The sequence below is a fragment of the Schistocerca nitens genome, chromosome 7 (assembly GCF_023898315.1).
Source record: "Schistocerca nitens isolate TAMUIC-IGC-003100 chromosome 7, iqSchNite1.1, whole genome shotgun sequence".
Classification (NCBI taxonomy): Eukaryota; Metazoa; Arthropoda; class Insecta; order Orthoptera; family Acrididae; genus Schistocerca; species Schistocerca nitens.
Window position 1 is genome coordinate 398,996,486 of NC_064620.1, and position 22,491 is coordinate 399,018,976.

The 22,491-nt window shown below is 43.2% G+C and overlaps 1 protein-coding gene across 3 annotated transcripts in view; it reads right to left on the minus strand.

Annotated features, from left to right (window-relative positions):
- Positions 1-371: 371 nt before the first annotated feature.
- LOC126194972 (baculoviral IAP repeat-containing protein 5.2-B-like) overlaps positions 372-22,491 on the minus strand; it is a 42,268-nt gene continuing 20,148 nt past the window's right edge. For all 3 annotated transcript variants that reach the window (XM_049933370.1, XM_049933369.1, XM_049933371.1), the window contains exons 4-5: positions 8,602-8,719; positions 372-639 (exon numbers count right to left, since the gene is read on the minus strand). In XM_049933370.1, coding sequence (XP_049789327.1) covers positions 550-639; positions 8,602-8,719 — 208 coding nt within the window. In that variant the 3' untranslated portion in view covers positions 372-549. The remainder of the gene's footprint in view (positions 640-8,601; positions 8,720-22,491) is intronic.

Genomic DNA, 22,491 nt, shown 5'->3' on the forward strand with positions numbered 1-22,491 from the left:
TCATCCAAAATTCATCATTATTAAAAATGAATGTCAGTACAGAGTAATTGTATTAGCACATAGGTGTAAGAATTCAGACACCACATCTGTCTAATCGTACCCTATCAATCCCTCTCTGCTTTTTCAGAAAGGAGCTAAAGTTCAAAAAGCTAATATTAGTGTTTCCTTCTTTCATTAGTGTGTATTGGCAGTCCTGAGAATGTTAACACCTGAAGATAATTACTGCCAATCATTTGGTCTCCTTTTAACTTTATGCTTTTCTCCAGTGACTTTTCCTTTTTACACAGAACTCATTTGTTTCTCTTTTACCACTGCAGTAGTTAGGGAGTAATATGTATTTACATCTCAAGGACATAGAAAGCATTAAAAACTTGTTTTAAAGTATCATATATTTATTTATTTATATTTTGAGAGTGCAGTAATACTCCATATATATACACATGACACCTTCTAACATGCATAGTATTAACAATACAAATAATAGGTAATTACAGGACAGATAATTCTTAAAAAGAAATAAGAAGTAACCATGACATTGTTCAATTGGTTTTACTCTTGGACACCTAACTTTTTGAGCTTCTTGGTGCGAGTTAACATGAGACGTTCTACATCCTGCGCAAAATTGGCTTCGGCCTTGTCCTGAAAATTAAAAAAAATTCTTGAGACTTCAAAAGGAGACAATATATAAGTGAAAGAAAGTATTTCAACTTGTTAATGTCGTAAGGACCCACCAAGCTGCAAGACAGGAAACTTCAGTGAAGAAACAAAACATTGAGTGAAAATGAGTTTTCTTATTTGACACTGAGAAATTAATTTTTTCTCCCTAAGCTCCATTTGAGTTACTGTCTTTTTAAATAAGGCATAAGAATGTAAGAAACTATTTCTGAAACAAAGATTTATAAATCAGAGAATTTAGTTCATTCACTAGAGCAGCTCCCAGTCGTGCACAAGTAGTAGTGCAGAATAAAAATAATTAAGATGAGTAATGCATTTAGAAGAAAAGGGCGGTGGGGGTGGTAGTTCTGGAGTGTTTGTAGTACAAAATATTGCCTAATAATTGTCCATTTGGATTCCTGCATGCAGTGCAACAGCTCTTCCATTCAGTAAGTAGTGAATTTTCTCAAACATATTTACATTCCATCCTAGATTTTCCATATGTGTAATATATTATTGAGTTACACATACATTGTGTAAGTGTTCGGAAACACGAATAAAATTTTAATTCCAAGTTTGTCGTCACCAACACAGTTTTTCCCTTGACTCTGAATAGAATGCAGCAACAAGTGGTGTATATTACTGACTTATGTTCATCTGTTTTCCAAAATGGAGCAATTTCTTTCAGTACGGATGAGCCAGGAATGTCTGATAACCAGTATGCTTGTTCCAGTTTGTCACTTTACAATGGTTGGTTGGTCGGTTCATTTAAAGGTGGGAGAAGGGACCAAACTACGAAGTTATCGGTCCTTTGTTCCTAATAAAACAATGCCACAAGTGTGAGAATAAAACGGATGAAACATATAACACAAAACGGAAAGAAAGGAAAAGCCACAAGAACAAAGGGACGGCAACAAACACTAGAAGGAACAAAAGAGGACAAGAAAACAATGGAGAGACGCTAGAAACAGAAGAGAGTAAAACATTATAGCAGATTACAGTGGCTGGCCAACCACGCGAATAAAAAGGGAAAGCCAACCACTATGCAACACATTAAAACCTCCACTCTAAAAGCACTAGGGTGGAGGACACAGAGGGACAAAGGACATGCACTAAAACCTACATAGAAGTATAAAACCCCTCTTGCAGACAAAACGTAAAACTAAAGCTGCTGTGGAGGCACTGTCACCCAACACCGAAGGCAGGGTGCTCTGAAAGTTAAAAGAGTGCCGCAAAGTGGCTAAAACTGGACAGTCCAGCAAGAGGTGGACGACTGTCATGTGGGAGCCACAATGACACTGAGGTGGGTCCTCACGACGGAGTAGGTAACCATGAGTTAGCCACGCATGGCCAATACAGAGCCGGCAGAGGACAACTGATTCCCTGTGAGAGGCCTGCATGGAAGACTTCCGCACATTCATAGTCTCCTTAATGACACACAGTTTGTTGTGTGTGCTGTTATGCCATTCCGTCTCCCAAAGCCGGAAAACCCTGCAGTGTAAGACAGAATGCAGGCCAGCTTCGGAGATGCCTATCTCCAGAAGCTGTTTCCGTGTCACCTGTTTGGTCAGCCTGCGGCAAGTTTGTTGTAAGAGATTCCGACGTGTCCTGGGGTCCACACAAACACCACAGAACAGCAGGACTGTTCCAAGGCATAGATGGACTCCTGAATGGACGCTACCAGAGGGTGGCGAGGGAAGCACTGGTCGATAGCTTGTAGGCTGCTCAATGAGTCAGTACACAGGAGAAATGACTCGCCAGGGCATGAGCGAATGTACTCAAGACCACGAGATATGGCCGCCAGCTCTGCAGTGAAAACATTGCAGAAAAATGGCAAGGAGTGCTGCTCAATATGTCCTCCATGAACATATGTGAAGCCTACGTGACCATCAGCCATTGAGTCGTGCCGTCGGTGTGATCAACTTCAGAGCCCTGGAACATGTCAAGAATCGAGAGGAAGTGACAGCGGAGAGCGGCAGGGTTAACGGAGTCCTTAGGGCCATTCAAAAGGTCCAGAAAAAGTTGCGGCCGAGGCATACACCATGGAGGCGTACATGAACGGACCGCAAGTAGAGGTGGTAAAGGAAAGGACTCTAGTTTGGAGAGAAGGGACCGCATGCTAACCGCAATCATTAGCCCCGTTCTGGGCCGACGATGCGGGAGATGGACTGCCGCGGGCAGGAAAAGGAGATGGTAATTCGGATGCTCAGGGGAAGTATGAATGTGTGCTGCATAACTGGCGAGCAGCTGCGCACGTCTGATCTGCAGTGGAGGGACACCAGCCTCCACCAGTACGCTGGTCACTGGACTCATCCTAAAAGTTCCTGTCACTAACGGAACCCCACAGTGGTGCACAGGGTCGAGTAAATGCAGTGCTGCAGGTGCAGCCGAACCATAAACCACACTCCCATAGTCAATTCAGGATTGGACAAGGGCTCTGTAGAGCTGCAGCAGCGTACAGTGGTCTGCACCCCAATTGGTGTTGCTCAGGCAACGGAGGACATTGAGGTGCCGCCAACACTGCTGAGAAAGATGAGGGAGCCAAGTCAATCGAGCGTAGAAAACCAGTCCTAGGAATTGATATGTCTCCACTACAGTGAGTGGATCGCCATTAAGGTAAAATGCAGGTTCAGGATGAACAGTACGATACCGACAATAGTGCATGACACATGACTGAGGCTGAATACTGGAAGCTGTGGGCTAGAGCCACGAATGCGCCTTGTAAATGGCTCCCTGGAGGCGCCGCTCAGCAAAAACAGTACTGGAACTGCAGTACAAAATGCAGAAGTCATCTGCATACAGAGAAGGTGAGATAGAGGGCCCGACAGCAGCTGCTAGACCGTTAATGGCCACTAAAAATAGACACTCAATACAGAGCCCTGTGGGTCTCCATTCTCCTGGATATGGATGGAACTATGGGAGGCACCAACTTCATCACGGAAAGTATGGACAACAGGAAGTTTTGGATACAAATCGGGAGTGGTCCCAGGAGACCTCACTCACACAATGTGGCAAGGATGTGATGTCGCCAAATCGTGTTGTATGCTTCACATAAGTCAAAAAAGATGGCAATAAGGTGTTGCCGCCTGAAAAGGCTGTTCGGATGCATACTTCATGGACAAGATTATCAGCTGTAGAGCAAACCTGGCGGAGGTCGCCCTGACAGAGCCAGCACGCCATGTGACTTGAGGACCCAACCCAACAGCTGACATACAATATGTTACAGCAGCTTACAGAGAACGTTGGTGAGGCTGATAGCTATCCACATCAAGCGGGTTTTTACCAGGTTTGAGCACAACATTCACAAAAGCAAAACTAGGATAATGGAATGTAGTCGAATTAACTCAGGTGATGCTGAGGGAATTAGATTAGGAAATGAGACACTTAAAGTAGTAAAGGAGTTTTGCTATTTGGGAAGCAAAATAAATTATGGTTGAAGCAGAGAGGATATAAAATGTAGACCGGCAATGGCAAGGAAAGCGTTTCTAAAGAAGAGGAATTTGTTAATATCGAGTATAGATTTAAGTGTCAGCAAGTCGTTTCTGAAAGTATTTGTATGGAGTGCAGCCACGTATGGAAGTGAAATGTGGACGTTAAATAGTTTGGACAAGAAGAGAATAGAAGCTTTTGAAATGTGGTGCTACAGAAGAATGTTGAAGATTAGATGGGTAGATCACATAACTAATGAGGAGGTACTGAATAGAATTGGGGAGAAGAGGAGTTTGTGGCACAACTTAACTAGAAGAAGGGATCGATGGTAAGACATGTTCTGAGGCATCAAGTGATCACCAATTTAGTATTGGAGGGCAGCATGGAGGGTAAAAATCATAGAGGGAGACCAAGAGATGAATACACTAAGCAGGTTCAGAAGGATGTAGGCTGCAGTACGTACTGGGAGATGAAGCAGCTTGCACAGGATAGGGTAGCATGGAGAGCTGCATCAAACCTAATGATCTGACTGTGGATGCTATCAGGCTGTGTCAGGGCAATGTGCAAGGGCACTGAGGAGCTCCCACTCTGTAAATGTGGCGTTATAGGATTCACTGCAGTGTGTAGCGAATGAGAGGACATTCCCTTCCAGCCGCCGTTTGAGTATGTGAAACGCTGGGGGGATAATTCTCTGACGCAGAGGCTCAAGCAAAGTGCTCGGCAATTGCATTTGCGTCAGTACATAACTCGCCATTTATGGTAACACCAGGAACAGCTGTTGGGGCCTGGTACCCGAGAAGACGTTTGATCTTTGCCCAGACTTGGGAAGGTGACAGGTGGCATCCAATGGTGGAGACTTATCTCTCCGAACACTCCTTCTTCCATTGTTTGATAAGGTAGCAAACACGGGCATGGAGCCGTTTAAAGCCTATGGCGACCACCGAGGGACTGCCTTACACCTCTGGCACCCTAAAGAGCGAGGGATCACGTTTTCTGCCTCAAACAATTGTGCTAGTCTCCTGCTCAACCATCACTTCGATGTTACTGTGGGGGGAGATTCAGTGCTGACAGCAGCGGTGAAAGTTCTTAGTCCGCCTTGTTCAAAGCCCATCTGGGCAGGCGTCCGTGTGCCTGACACTGGGGCAGTGACAGGAAGATGGGGAAGTGGTCACTACCACACAGGTTGTCATGTGATCTCCAGTGGATAGATGAGAAAGTCCTGGACTGCAAATTGATAAATCAATGGCCAAGTAACTACCATAAGCCACAATGAAGTGTGTGGCGGCCCCATTATTAAAGAGGCAGAGGTCGAATTGTGACAAAGTTTCGACATCTCTGCCTCGGCCAGTAAGCATAGGACCACCCCACAAGGGGTTGTGGGCATTAATCTCTCCCAGAACTAGGAAAGGTTTAGGGAGTTGATCGATCAGTGCAGCTAATACATTCAGGGGTACTGCACCATCTGGAGGAAGATATACACTGCAGACAGTTATTTCCTGTGTCGTCCTTATTCTGACAGCCACAGCTTCAAGAGGGGTTTGAGGGGACATGTTCACTACAGACCAAGTTTACATAAATGCAAACTCCATCTGACACACTATTATAGTCGTTACAGTTCCTGTATTATACCTTATAGCCATGGAGGGAAGGGGTTTGCATTGCTGGGAACCAGGTTTCCTGGAGGGCAATGCAGAAAGCAGGTGTAAAGCTGAACAGCTGCCATAGCTCAGCCAGGTGGTGGAAAAAACCGCCGCAATTCCACTGGAGGATGACATTGTGAGACTGGGAAGGCATGGAACATTCAATGAGGCAGTTTACACCGCAGAGTCACCTGCTGCCACAGATTTATTGCCTGAGCAATCTATGTCCATTGTGTCTGAGGGTCTGGCGAGATCTAGGCCCTCACCAGACACCAAAATAATAATCCCATCCTCAGCCGCAGAGCTTGTAGGTAGTGGTGGTGTAAGTGCCACCGCTATTTCCTTGGTCTTAGGGGTTTTCTCTTTTGATTTCTCTCATTGCTCCTTGGGTTTCCCTGGCTGGGAGGACTTCACTGATCCAGTCTCCGGGACTGAGGATGAGCATGAAGCCCTACGACCAGCTGCTTTTGGGCTCTTCAGACACTGGCAGGTGTCACCTTTCCCCCTAGCAGAAACTTGGAAAGGGAGTGACCCAAGAGACCCCTTCCTAGGGAGAGGAGCCGAAGAAGCCTTACGCTTCTCTGGCTAAAAAATGTGGATTGAAATCCCCGATGGTTGGGGAGGGGGTGTTGCTCCCGAAGTAGGTGGTGCAGGAGCAATAGGGAGGGAAGTGCCCCCCACCATCAAGTGGGCAGGTGTAGTCTTCTAGCTCTGAGAGGTGACCTGGGTTGGCGGAGCTGATGGTGCCAGACCTGTTGTAGCGGCGGCGTTAAGACGATGTCATACATACAGGATGCAGTCGCTCAAATTTTCTCTTAGCCTCAGTATAGGTCAGTCGGTCCAGGGTCTTGTACAACATGATTTTCCTTTCTTTCTGGAGAATCCTACAGTCAAGCAAGCAAGGCCAATTGTGCCCTCTACAGTTGACACAGATGGGAGGCAGGGCACATGGAGTATTGAGATGTGATGGGCATCCGCAATCTCGGCATGTGACGCTGAAAGTACAGCGGAAAGACATATGGCCGAACCTCCAGCACTTAAAGCACCACATCGGAGGAGGGATATAGGGCTTTACATCTCAATGGTAGACCATCACCTTGACCACCTCGGGCAATGTATCACCCTCAAAGGCCAAGATGAAGGCATTGGTGGCAACCCGATTATCCTTCGGACCCCAGTGGACACGCCAGACGAAATGGACACCTCGCCCTCTAAATTGGCGCGCAACTCATCGTCGGACTGCAAAACACGGTCTCTGTGAAATATGATACCCTGAACCATATTTAAGCTCTTATTGGGCGTGGTGGTTACAGCAACATCCCCCAGCTTGTCACAAGCGAGTAACTCCCGTGACTGGGCAGAGGATGCTGTTTTGATCAAGACTGACCCAGATCTCATTTTTGACAAGCCCTCCACCTCCCCGAACTTGTCCTCTAAATGCTCAACAAAAAACTGAGGCTTCATCATCATGAAAGATTGCCCATCAGCTCTCGAACATACAAGGTACTGGGGCGAATAAGATCTGCTGCCATTCTTAGCCTGACATTCTTCCCATGGTGGTGCCAGGGAGGGGAACGATTTGGGGTCTTACTTCTGTGCGTTGAATTGAGCTCACGATTGCTTAGAGACTACTGGTGTTTCACCACCAGCAAGAGTTGATGGACTACGCTTCATGGTGTGTCATCCACTCTGATGCCAGCCACTCCGGCAGGGGCCCTCCCCACAGGCGCCACCCAGCCGCAGCAAAGACCACCTGGCAGGATGGCCATTGCCGGGAGTCCCGATGCCCCAGGGGGATGGGCATCTACCCCTTGGCATACATGGGGAGTTAACGGCACAGGCATCAGCAGAGTGATCCCTGTGTGGTCAGGGGGCTACAACCAACAGGGTACATGGTGGCCCCACCACAACGGACTGGCCACCATGCTGGGTATCACATGCGAAGTAGTCGATGGTCATCATAGACACAGAAATCGACACTGCATGGTGCATGATGGAAAACGCACCCAGGAAGATGTCCTCGCCCAAGACATGGAGAATAGGCAGGACTGCAATGAGACTACGACTAAGTGGGCTAAAGATCTCAATGCATGATGGACACGAGGCACCTTGTAAGGCGCCCTTCCCCAATTGGCTCACTATTCGGGAAAATTTTGAAGAATGGAGGTCAAACCCTACAGGTGACCACCACATAAAAGCCAAAACATGTCAACTCCTTTTGGTCGCATCGTAAGACAGACAGGAATACATCAGGCCTATTCTAACCCCCGGACACGCAGGGGGGTCACTTTACAATGTAAGGAAAAACTGCAGTCCATGAAACTTCTGAATTCTGAGGGAAAATACAGATCAAGCAACACACATGTGCTTTTAGATATGTGCTACTGAAATGGCATCAGAGCAATGGTAGTATTGAACACTGAAAGCAACAACGTGTCCAATGTACTTGAGCAACATATGGAATATTGTAGTGTACAGTTGAGCTATTAACTAACCATGCCATGACATTTCCACTGCTGTACTGAGAAGACAGCAAGTATGCAAAATGCAAATACACTATGATACTACAGTTGCTTAACAACAAAAGCAACATTTTTTTTACCTAATTAAACAATAAATTTCATGTAGTATGTGTCTAGAGATTTGATGAAATTAAACATGGCCTGGTTTATGCTTGTCGAGATGAAAATGCCAAACACTTTAAAATTCAAGATACCACATATGTGTATTAATGTAAGAATTCATTTGCACTGCAAACCATGTACAATGAAAGTACAACAATGAAGATTCTGAAGTTTGCTCTGGTAAATGCAGATCATCATCAATTATGCCCCAATTTCTGAGTATTACTACTTTTGAGCTTTTCAGAATTACTCACCAACTGTGCAAGAATGAAAGCTTGAATCAGATCACAGAATTCAACTGTTGTCAGCTGTGTTTCAATTTTCTTCTTTTGGGCATAATAACATTTATTTCTATGCTTCAAATGTTCAGCCCTGTAAAATAAATAAATAAATAAATGAGACCTTTATCATTCATCCACGAAACTTACACAATACATGAAAGAGAAACAGACTAATTACACAGAAAAAAGGCCACTATATAATTCTGAAAAGGAGAAAGCATTGTGAATAAGCAGGTTTTCAATGATTAATTCCCAAGCAGAATAAAAATACACAAGGGCACAGTCAAAGCACCAGAAACACTTTATACTGTATCTCATGAGGTGAGTATTTGGTTTGACTGCAGTGAGGTGCAAGCACCTGAAAGACAAACAGCTTAAGAAGACTATGCTAACAATTTTGTGGTCTCAGAAGGAAAGGAATTTAAATTTTCATCCAACCATCTAAGATTATGTTTGCGTTTTCCGTAACTGGCCGAAGACAAATTCCAGTATAGTTCCTTTTGAAAGGACACAATCATTACTTGGCCAACCTGAATTTGGCTCTCTCTAATGAAATCATTGCTGATGTGTCGAAGCCTAACCTCCATTCTATCAGATGGTCTATGTGTGGCTTTGTGAAATCATGCAGCTTAACATATGTGGACGACTCTCGAGGAACTAACATGTGAATTAAGCTGTCCAAGTTAGAAATGTAATGTCATTTGGATAAATGTTATTGAAGCCTTGGGAAGACCTGAAGAGAGAAAATATTTATTCAAAGGGTAAAATAGTGGGCTGGTTTACTTGCTTTGTGCTACACATCTAAGTAAATTGATACAAAAATCCCAGAGATACTGAATAGGCACTCACCTTACAAAGTAAGATTTTAAAGACAACTCTGGTAAAGTCTTTTCAGTACTTCACAGGTGCAGATTTAGCAGACAGACAACATTTCCAAAAAAATAACATACTTTTGAGCATCATCATGGTTACAACATAAACTTTGTAATTTTAGACCATTTGAAAGGAAGTATAGGCTAATGGGCCTATAGCTATCCACATCAAGTGGGTTTTTACCGGGTTTGAGCATCGGAACGACGACGCCCTCCTGCCATTGCGATGGAAGGACGTAATTGCATCAGATCCGGTTGAAGATGATGAGGAGATGGCGCTTGTAGTCAGATGAGAGATGTTTAATCATCTAACTGTGGATCTGATCCGGCACAGGAGCTGTGCCGGGGCAATGTGCAAGTGCGCTGAAGAGCTACCACTCCGTAAATGGGGCGTTATAGAGTTCATGGTGGCATGTAGTGAACGAGGGGACTTTCCTTTCCATCCGCCGTTTGAGGATGCGAAAGGCTGGGAGGTAGTTCTCCGACGCAGAGGCTCGAGCATAGTGCTCACCATCTTGCTTGGCAATCTCATTTGCGTTGGTACATAGCATGCCATTGGTGGTAACACCAGGGACACCTGTTGGGGGTCTGGTACCCAAAAAGACATCTGATCTTCGTCCAGACTTGGGAAGGTGATGTATGGCACCAATGGTCGACACGTACCTCTCCCAACACTCCGCTATCCATCATTATATAAGCTGGCATACATGGGCACAGAGCCGCTTAAAGGCTATCAGATGCTCTACAGAAGGGTGCCGCTTATGTTGCTGTAGAGCTTGCTGACGCTCTGTAACTGCCTCAGCGACTTCCGGCGACCACCAAGGGATTGACTATCACCGGCGGCTCAGTAAAGAGCGAGGGATTGTGTTTTCTGACGATGAACGATTGTGGTAGTCACCCATTCAACCATCACGTCGATGTTACCATGTGGGGGAAGAGTCAACAGTGACATCAGAGGTGAAAGTTTCCAGTCCGCTGTGGCGTTCGCTGTGTTATTCAGTGGTTTGGTATTTAACTAATTTGTAAATGGAAATGATAATCTTATTTTATTACATTGAGTAATTACTAAATAATTTTTCTCCTGGCTAAAGATTTGATCTAGTTGCTAAAGAACTCCAAGTTAACGTCGTGTTAAAGTGTTGTCTTTAAGTTGTGTAACTGTCACTAAATCACAGTTCATACAACAGATTCCTTAGATCTATTGATTAAGATGGAAGCAGTTATCTTCAGCAAAATGATCATTAAAACCATCGAATATCAGCCGCGCACAACACTGACGTTTGTTACCTGAAACAATATTCTTCGCAACTCGTGCATAATTAATTTCGGCTCCATACATCAGCTAGGAAAGTTTCTTATAAGGATCGTGCTATGAGCACTGTTTTTAAAGAACCAATCTGATTCGAATCATTTTCATTAAAATGAGTTCGGGACCACCGGTGCACATTTATTTTCACACATTTGTATTACCTTTGGCATTTATTCTGCAGAGTTGCGGAATTTAAATTTGAATTTGCCACTGAGATAATTATCAAGATGGCGGCACACAATTGATAGAGACTCTATTGTTAGAGCAAATAAGTAAATATTTTAAATTCTTATTAAATTAAACTCTATAAAATCTACTTTCGTATTGTGCACTATTTACACTTCATCAAGCAAACATTTGATTTGTTTCTAAGGAAAACACAGACAAAAACGCGATACAAATCGCTATCAATGGCTGCGCTGCTTGCAGCGGAAAGAAATAATTAACACAGATAATGCTTATTGAGAGAGGAATTAAAGTTACAAATAATTATTCACTCATACTTATAATAATGATGAACTCTATTTTCAAGTAATAATTAACAAATAATTACAGTTTATTAACAGACCTCAGTTCGATATGCGTCCGCAACCTACAAAAGCCAACCAACAAAAGGTAAAAACAAAGGAAGACAAACACAGATCATAAAAGGAATTTACAATTATCATTGTCTTTGTATGATACACATCGATATGTCCAATTACATCATAGAAGGGCCGCTTAAAGGCTATCAGATGCTCTAGAGAAGGGTGCCGCTTATGTTGCTGTAGAGCTCACCGACGCTTTGTAACTGCCTCAGCGACTTCCGGCGACCACCAAGGGACTGACTGTCACAGGGGCTCTGTAAAGTGCGAGGGATCGTGTTTTCTGGCGCATAAATGACTGTGGTAGCCACCCACTCAACCATCACATCGATGTTACCATGTGGGGGAGAGTCAACAGTGACATCAGAGGTGAAAGTTTCCAGTCCGCCTTGTTTAAAGCCCATCTGGGCAGGCGTCCTTAGGCCTGAAGCTGGGGCAGTGATAGGAAGACAGGTCATCATGTGCTCTCCAGTGGATAGATGGGAGAAGTCCTGGACTGCAAATTGATAAATCAATGGCTGAGTAACTACCTTGAGCCACACTGAAATGCGTGGCGGCCACAGTATTTAAGAGGCAGAGGTCGAACTGAGACAGTAAAGTTTCAGCATCTCTGCCTTCGCCAGTTAAGCACCGCGTCACCCCACAAGGGGGTTATGGGCATTAAAATCTCCCTAAATTAGGAAAGGTTTAGTGAGTTGATCAATCAGTGCAGTTAATACATTCAGGGGTACTGCAACATCTGGAGGAAGATATACATTGCAGACAGTTATTTCCTGCATCGTCCTTATTCCGACAGCCACAGCTTCTAGAGGGGTTTGAGGGGGCACATGTTCACTACAGACTAAATTTACATAAACGCAAACTCCACCTGACACACTATTACAGTCGCTAAGGTTTCTGTAATATCCCTTATAGCTGTGAAGGGCAGGGGTCCGCACTGCTGGGAACCAGGTTTCCTGGAGGGCAATGCAGATAGCAGGTGTAAAGCTTAACAGTTGCCGTAGCTCAGCCAGGCGGTGGAAAAAACCACTGCAATTCCACTGGAGGATGATATCATCACGAGTCTGGGAAGGCATGGAACATTCAATGAGGCAGTTTACACCTCAGGGTCGACTGCTGCCGCAGACTTTTTTGCGTGAGCAGTCTATATCCATTGAGTCTGACAGTCAGGCAAGATCCACGTCCTCAGCAGACGTCAGAATCTCCACCCCATTCTCAGACTCAGAGCCACCACAAGTTTCCTTATTCTTTGGGGTTCTTCTTTTTCGATTTCTCGCACTGTTCCTTGGGTTTCCCTGGCTGGGAGGACTTCAGTTAATCAGTCTCCAGGACTGAGGATGAGCGTGATGCCCTTTGACCAGCTGCTTTTAGGCTCTTCAGCCACTGGCGGGTGTCACCTTTCCCCTAGCACAAACTTGGAAAGGGAGTGACCCAAGGGACCCCTTCCTACGGACAGGAGCAGAAGAAGCCTTACGCTTCTCTGGCTCAGAAGTGGGGATTGAAATCCCCGATGGTTGGAGGTGTTGCTCCCAAAGCAGGTGTTGCAGGAGCAATAGGGAGGGAAGTGCCCGCCCCCCCCCCCCCCCCCCACACACACACACACACCATCAAGGGGGCAGGTGTAGTCTCCCAGTTCTGAGAGGCTACAGGAATTGGAGCAACTGATGGGGCAACAGCCATTCTCTTAGCAGTGGCATATGAGGTGGTCATAGCCACAGGATGTACGCACTCAAATTTCCTCTTAGCCTCATTGTAGGTCAGTCAGTCCAGGCTCTTATATTCCGTAATTTCCCTCTCTTTCTGTAAAATCCTGCAGTCTAGCTAACAAGGTGAATGATGCTCTCCGCAGTTGATGCAGATGGGAAGCAGGACACAGTATTTGGATGCGATGGACGACCACAATCTCGACAGGTGGGGCTGGAAGTACAGCAGGAAGACACAAGGCCAAACTTCCAGCACTTAAAGCACCACGTCGGAGGAGGGATATAGGACTTTACATCACAATGGTAGACATCACCTTCACCTTCTCGGGCAATGTGTCGCCCTCAAACGCCAAGATGAAGGCACTGGTGGCAACTGGTTATCCCTTGGACCCCTAATCAACGCGCCAGACGAATAGAAACACCTCGCCGCTCTGAATTGGCGCACAGCCCATCATCAGACTGCAAAAGAAGGTCCCTGTGGAATATGATACCCTGGACCATATTTAAGCTCTTATGAGGCATGATGGTAACAGAAACATCTCCCAACTTGCCACAAGTGAGTAATGCCCATGACTGTAGAGGGTGCTGTTTTTATCAAAACTGAACCAGAGCCCATTTTGGACAAGCCCTCCACCTCCCCAAACTTGTCCTCCAAATGCTCCACAAAAAACTGAGGCTTCATAGATTCCCCATCAACTCTCGTACATACGAGGTACCGGGCCGAATAAGCTTCACTGCCATCCTTAGCCTGGCATTCCTCCCATGCAGTGGCCAGGGAGGGGAACGACTTGGGGTCATAACTCTTAGCACTGAAGTTACACTTTGCCCACTTAGAGACTCCTGGCAGCAGACCACCAGCAAGAGATGATGTACTACGCTTCATGGCATGTCATCCACCCTGATGCCACCCACACCGACCAGGGGCCCCTCCCACAGGCGCCACCCAGCCGCAGCAAAGGCCACCTGCCAGGATCGCCATTGCCGAGATTCCCAATGCCCCAGGGGCATACATGGGGAGTTAAAGACGCACGCATCAGCAGAGTGATCCCTGTGGTGTGAAGGGGCTACAACCAACAAACAAAGATGATGTGACTTACCAAATGAAAGTGCTGGCAGGTCGACAGACACACAAACGAACACTAACATACACACAAAATTCAAGCTTTCGCAACAAACTGTTGCCTCATCAGGAAAGAGGGAAGGAGAGGGAAAGACGAAAGGATGTGGGTTTTACGGGAGAAGGTAAGGAGTCATTCCAATCCCGGGAGCGGAAAGACCTACCTTAGGGGGAAAAAGGACGGGTATACACTCACACGCACACACACACACCCACATATCCATCCACACATATACAGACACAAGCAGACATATATTATATATATAATCAATCTAAAACCTTCCAATGTCTCCAGGACTTTGACACACCCAACATTCTTATATAATTCTCAAACTAAGTATTAGTGGTGAATTAATTATGCTCTGTGCAGAATCCTCCTTGTCAGCTTCATCTTTTATTTCTTTTCCCTTATCCACATTTGATTTTTCCTTCTCTACCTTTCTGTACTATCTAATTCCAATCCCGCAGTACTGATTTTTGCAGGGTTTAAGGGAGTGTACGTGGACAAGGAAAACCAATCCCAGATTTTTCTCGGGCGAAAATGCATTTTTCCAGGCTGAAAATGTACTTCTTCCACATCAAGTGACAGCTTACTTTGCCTCAGAGCTGTAAAACTATCAGTCGTTTGAATGGTAATGGTTTCACACACCAGCGTAGAGCTTTCCGGTACAATGGGATATGAAACATAGCAAAAAAAAAAAAAAAAAAAAAAAAAAAAAAAAGTGTTTTGGTAAGATCTTCGATGCACAGCAACATGCACACTGCATTATTACTAAAGTATAAAAAAATTCCATCAATACAGCACATTAGGTTCCAAAGCACTGAAACCGAGATTGTGATGTGCTTTTGTCAGCCAGCCATAGCTCATGTAACGTGATCTCACCAGCCATTGATAGCAGATATTCAGAGATTAGGACAAGATATGTAGTCAGCCAATAGCAACTTCACTGAAGTAGCTTAAGCACACAAATAGGAAAAGGTAATGGTTTATAGTATAGCTACAATTAAAGCTAAGCTTCACATATAATATTGTTACTTTTCTGCATGTGTTATCCTTTAAGATACATCAAACAAATGTGCCTCTAACATTTTAAATAATTGCTTGTCTTCTGGGCCCAAATTTTTGGTTGGTTGGTTTGTTTGGAGTGAAAGGGACTAAGCTGTAAGGTCATTAGTCTCATCATCCATTAAGTGGCAAACCAAGAGTGGTCATCAAAGGAATGAAGCAAGTCAAATCCTGGAAAGCCTAAACGTAACAACAATAATATTATAAATAATAATAATAAAAGCAGATAGAAGCGCACAAAAAGACAGCACAGACAAATCATTAACAGGTCAAGACTAGGCATTAAAAATAAGAAATGAAAAATAATAAAAAGATGAAAGGGCAGAGGCCACACTGGGCCACCAAGCAAGGGACAACAAGGCACCTGGGGGGAGGTATCCCACCAACCCAGTCTCAGGTAGTCAATGAGCACAGAAGTCCTACCTTACAGGCATGAATAGAAACCAGTTTTGTAGGCAAAATACTAGATTAACTGCTATGGCATTGTCTACTAGCACCAGAGATGGTAGTGCATCCGAAAGATTGCAATGCACCTCAAAGCAGCCAAATTAGGGCAGGCCACAGCCAGTGGTTTACGCCATATAATCGACCATATGTCATTCTGGGATGCCCATTTCCAGAATCAGCATCCTGATGATCAGCTTGGCCAACCGGTCAGTTCGTTCATTTCCCAAAATCCCAACATGACAGTGTCCAAATGGAATCTATTGGCTGTCCAGCTTGATGGATGGTCAGAGACAAGATCCTGGATAGCTGTAAGCAGTGGGTGAGGACAGTAGCACTGATTGATGGCCTGAAGGCTGCGAAGGGCGTCACTACAGATTAGGATACTCTTGCCAGAGCAAGAACAAACATGGCCATCAATTCAGCAGTGAAGACATTGTACCCGTGTGGCAGAGTGTGGAGTTCACTGCACCATGCATGTATGTATGCAAAGCGTGTTTGTCCGTCAACTGTTGAGCCATTGGTGAATATCACTTCCGAAACCGGATATGTCTCCAACAGCCAAGAAAAGGCAGCAAACTAATGTGGGTCAGACAGTCACCAGGGGCATGAAGCAATTGTAAACCCAGTTCCGGGTCGCTGTTGTGGGAGGTGGAGTTCTCTTCCAGGGAAAGGACTTGGTAGATGGGATGTTCACCAAAGCTACAGATGCATATAGCAAAATTCACCAGCTGTTGGTGGCTGTCTCATAGGTAAAGGAGAGACCCCTGCCTCAACTAGGTGGCTGTTCACAGGGCTAGTACGAAAGGCTCCTGTCACAATTCGGACCCTACAATGATACATGAGGTTCAATAGCTGCAATGCTGAGGGTGTTGCTGAACTATACACAAAAAATGGAACAGACTCAGACTCGGGGCTTTGTAGAGCTAAGTAAAAAAGCAGTCCTTGGCATAATATCCAAGTTCAAAACTAGACTTTACAAGTCAAAGTACCCTAATATTTTTCTATGTGGTAACTAATACAGATTTTTTTTATTTTTTTGTACTTTGAAATACTGTTATGTGACATTTCCCATCAGGTTTACATCCACACAGCACTGAAAAAAAGGTGGTAAGAATGAATACAAATTTCTTGCAAAATTAAAAGAACATTTTTGTATACACGAGCACTAAGGACACTTAAGTTTTTCGTGACTTACAAATGGTATAAAAAATTAACAACATTATCTGTGAATCCAAGTAACTGTATAACTGGCAGTTTATACTCTATACTCCAGCAGTAAATTGAACCCTTTGGGGTGTTACAATGATAAAACACTGTATGCTGCCCATCTGTAATTTACTGAAGAATGGTGTTCTGTAAATTTGAGATGTAAACAACACAAATTAAGAAATACTGTCAAAGGCTAGAGGTGGTACAAGGCAAGTGTGTAAACATTTCTTGTGATTTAAAAAAAAAAAAAAAAAAAAAAACCACACACGCACATTGGTCCACAGGGGCTGATTTGTAAAATTCTGCTATAGCTATCAATATTTCAAACAAAATGTTTTATTAAATACTACTAACCAAATTTGTTTGCTTATTCGTCTGCAAGTGAACATTTACATATGTTCATATGTATATAGCATTATGTGAAGTAGAATATTCAGAATTCTCCAAGAGTATCGGCATTTTGTAAACCACATTAAAATGTGTAATTCTGTTTGAAGCACACATTCGTATGTCCAGATTCACATGGAAGTAGGCCCACACCTTCTACTAAGTTTTTCAGTGTTGTTCTTTGAATACCATTACTATATTATCTCATGTTTGGTTCTTTCCTGTGGCATTACGTCACATGCCATAAGATGAAAATGTGCACTAAAAATTCAGTGAATAGTTTAAACTAGCCAATGCTGTGGAATGAAACATGGTTTCAAATAAATAAATTGGCTGCCAGAAGAGAAGGCAAATTTCTTTAGCAAACCAGTAAAAATGACTTCATTGTTCTTCAAGTCGATTAATGCTCGATTGCCAATGAAGTGGAAATAAAATAAAATCATAAAACAAGCTAATAACACAGTTTAGTCTTCCACAATTATGTGAAAGTATTTTAATTCACTCGATAGCTCCTAGTCACATAAATCTGTTTTGGTTTCATTTGATGTGAGAACCGTAAACAAAGGGAAAACAGCAAACTCATTATATGCAAACACTGGTCACATGGAGACTACCACCTCCCCACTTCGCAACAACTAACTGCTCTGCACATGTGCGAACCTGGAAGCTTGGACATGCTAGACAATTTTTTTATTGCTAGCATCTGGCTGCTGACTGCTTGCTGCTAGTGCTTATACACTTCAAGTAACCAGAGGGTGGATAAGACACTGCTCATACACAGCTTCACCACTGTGCTTGTGGGTGAGCCCACTGGCAACTGATCAAACGAAACTAAAGTAAACAGTTGTGACCTCACACTCACCAAAAGCACTTTGTGGTTACAAAGTATTGCACAGTTTTCATCGTAAAGCCTTTGATACATTTTGCTGTCAACAGACACTTGGGTGCACTATGCTTTTTTGTAAATGGTACTTTTTCTTTCCGATTTAAGTTTCGTTTTGGTGTTCTTCTCACTTCTGTGTTACACTGCTGCAGTATTATTCTGTAGTAACAGGCTGAAGTAAAATTCTTTGTTACAGTATCAATTCTTATGAGTAAAAAAAATTAACTGAAAACTAAAACAATGCAAAATTCCCATAATTAAAAAAATTCCCGAGTCACTCGCAGCTTTTTCCAGATGAAAAAGTTCCCGGGGAACATATACCCTGTTTTATCTCCCATAACTACCTGAATAATTATCTTCGTCTTACATATTTTTTCAATCTCTCTATCTGTAGAGCTAGCTGGCATATGAACTTTCACTACTCTAGTTTGTATTGGTTTCATGTTTATCTTTGCTCCAAAAATGTGTTCACCATGGTGTTCATAGTAGCTTACCTGATTTATTTTCATGTTATGCTGAGCTCTGCAGTACGCTCTTTTGATTTTGTATTTATAATTGTCTACTCATCTGACTAAAGCCGCCTCTTCCGGCCACTTCACTTCAAAAACTCCCTCCATAGCTTCTATTATCTAATTCCTTTTTTGAATTCTCAAACCTACATACCAGATTAAGGGATCCAATAAAACTGGATTGATATCAAATATATTTGCCATGCGGTAGCAGGAGAAACCTCGCACAAAGGTTAAGGAAATGTCTAAGCTTTCAGAGCCACTGTCTTCTCCTGGCAGAAGGGTTGAAGGCGAAAGAAGAGGGATAAAGACAGGGGGCCGGTGAGGTTTAGGAACTGAAGAGAATCATGAACCAGTTGCCGAGGACCCTGTGTCGGGAGACTTACCAGATGGGATGAAAAGAAAACACTAACATTCCATGCTCTGAGCCACATAATATGAGTCCTGTTTCTCCTAATGACATCCAAGAATATGAGTTTTGTTTCTCCTAATGACATCCTCCTGGGTAGTCCATGCTTGGATATTCACATGGGGGACTAATTTACCTCTGGAATATTCGACACAAGAGGATGTCAATTAGCCATACAGCTGAAGTGCATGTTCATGAGAAAAAAATAACTTTACAGTTTCCCCCGATTGTGGCCCTGCAGATACTGAAAAAGCTGCTGTCCCTCTTTGGAAACCATAGATTGGTCTGGTCTCTCCACAGATAATTCTCTGTTGTGGTTACACCTACAGAATGGCTATCTGTATCACTGAACCACACAAGTCAACCTACCTCAGCAAGGTTCATGATTCACTAGAATACAGGTTTACAAAAAAGATGTGCTGATGTTCTTTTCACAAATCCTAAGTGAAATTCATTATGGATGAGGATTAACTAATAAAATCGAACATCTTTAATAAGTAATACGAAACTTCTCAAAAACACACAAATGTATACACCTGGTAGTTAACCTTTTCCTATTTAACATATTATGTCAAGATTATCACCGGTTGAAAGGATTACAGAAGGGTCCTCTTTCTCCACATGCTGTGCGCAGCATCATGAAGTTTGAATCAGCTAGAGAACTATGCATTGCTCCAGGAAGATGCCGATGACCGGTTGCACCACAGGTGGTTGATGAAATCACTGTTGCTATGGCAGACGACACTGAGCAATTCCCAATCATCATCAGGCACTGTGCGTGCTATGTCTTGACACATTGAACATCCCGTGTTCCTCTGTGCAGAAGGTGCTTTGAACCATTCTCAAATGATATTCATATAAGATCCATATCATACAGCAGCTTGCACCACAGGATGCACAACGGCATATTGACTTTGCTCTCCACTTTCTTGCAAGCACTGAAGTTGACGAGGGCTGGCCCTGGACAATCTTATGGGCAGACGAAGCTCATTTTTATTTGACGCGTGAGTTGAACACACAGAATTGCCGAGTATGGGGATCTTCACCTCCAGTCACTGTGCAGGAAGTTCCTCTGTATGGTGAAGTGTCACCTTATGGTGTGACTTCATGGCAACATTCAACATTGGCCCATTCTTTTTTGAACAGGTTGGCACTAGATGCGCAGTGTGACTTGCCAGTGTTACTGCGACATGCTTCGCCAGCATGTCATGTCTGCCCTACAGGAAAGAGACATATTGAACTCAACAGTTTTCATGCAAGATGGGGCCCCACCACACATCGCTCATGAAGTTTGCTTCTCCAAAACACATTTGGAAACAATCAAAATTATCAGCCAATCGGTTCCAAATGCTCGGCCGGCACGATCACCTGATCTCACTACCTACAATTTTTGGTTGTAGGGCTACCTGAAGATAGGGTTTACCAAGGGAACACATGATCTGAAGTGCAGCTTATGAAGAGAGGTAGTCAGCATACCTATGGACACACTTCATTCTGCTGTGCAGAACACAATCCTGTGCTTTCAGACTCTTCTGGTCACTGATGGGCGCCATATTGAGCCCCCTATGTAGCAGTAATGGTACCAGTATGTGATGGTACAATTACCATATCAGCATTATAAGTGTTTCAATTGAATTGATTCTGCATTATTTCTCTTCCCCAAGTCCTCAACATTAAAGCTACCAAGTTTGGTACTCGTGTGGTAATTAGTTTCCATGTTATAGTGTGTTAAATAGGGAAAGTTTAATTATAACCACCCAGTACATTGAAGCATGTAAGAAAACTCTTGGGCTATTGTAGCTACACAAACAGAATCAATTTTACAGCAAAAACACTCATCAGATTACTACACAGAAGGATGTAGAAGTCCATTTTATGTAACTATCACTTTATCTGCTATTAATAAACCCTAGACCATGCTCAACAAGCTAAACACAGTACCCATTTTGGCACTGGCCCCATGCTTGACAAACGAGGCACTCTCGTATGCAGTCTGCCACAACAGACTGGCTCTACAAAATTTATTTTGATGTATATCGGCTGTCATCCTACCTAGTTTAAAGGTCTTCAAACAGATGTCACTGGTGTTCTGTTGTGTGAATCAATTATTTCATTAGGCAGCAGTCATTGACTCACCTCAGCACATGTTGCCCGCAGTTGGCAATGAAACGTCAGGAGGAAGAATTTCTACTGTTCAACCACAGCCTCTTAGCCCAGAAGTTTTAATTAATAACAACAGTGCTTATTCCAAAGACTGTGGTATTCCTACTAAATTGTACAAATTAAATCCTGTCACTAATCTACAGAAAAAAAAAAAAAAAAAAAAAAAAAAACAAAAACTAGAGAGGCTTATATTCCTGAACATGAATTATACGTTGATGAACCACTGTTACTGTGGAAAGGCAATGGACACCAATGAACCGGACTCGCTTTGGTATAAAATCATTTTATCTTGTGTTAAGCAAGTAGGAGGTATTTAAGTCACTTTATAACATACAATGTTAAGTACACTGTATTTTAGCCACAATATAGCCAACATCGTCTAGCATCTGAAGTAGTTTTGTCTGTGCTTCGTGGATATTTTAACAAGGTGTATACGGTGTTTACGGACGTGTTTTATACTAGTCTCAGGCAAAACTTGAGAAACAAAATGTTAAGACATTTCATACAGAGAAATTGACGGGAATTCAATGGCGAGATAAAGATATGTACTCACCTTCCAGTGTTTAGTAATGAGCTATAGCACACTGAGAAGACAGAAAAAAAAATAGTGTAAATGAAACCAGAAGTAATACTGAAATTAAATGAGCAGTTATTTGGCCTTAGAAAGAAGTCTTAGAAAATACACGAAACAATTTTGCCATTTCATGGGTGTAGAAACTGTATCTGTACCTGTTGTACAATAAACTTTGTAGAAAATTCAGGTGACTTGACTTCCAAGTTGGTCCCATTGAAAATTTGCTAGAAAAACGCAGTGTAGATGTCAATTCATACTCTCAGCATAGGAAAGCTGTATGAACTTGCCACCTACAAGCCTTAACACACAAGGTGGGACAACATTTTCCGAAACATAGTCCATTTGAGAACAAGTAGGCACTTACACAAAAATGCTACGTGCGTTGCAGTGAGAAAGACACCAATGGGAAAGAGTAAGAAGAGAAATGTGTACTTGTGAAATACCATGCTTTGAATTGTAGCATACAAAAACTAATTTCTACTAAAATTGTTCAAAGAAACTATATATATTGGCTCCACCAATAAAATCCTTTCTCAGAATATGGAAACAAATACAAAATAATTTTATTTCCATGAAAACATTGTTGTGAAAAGCTTCGAACTTATCTAATTACATGCACAACAATCACTTG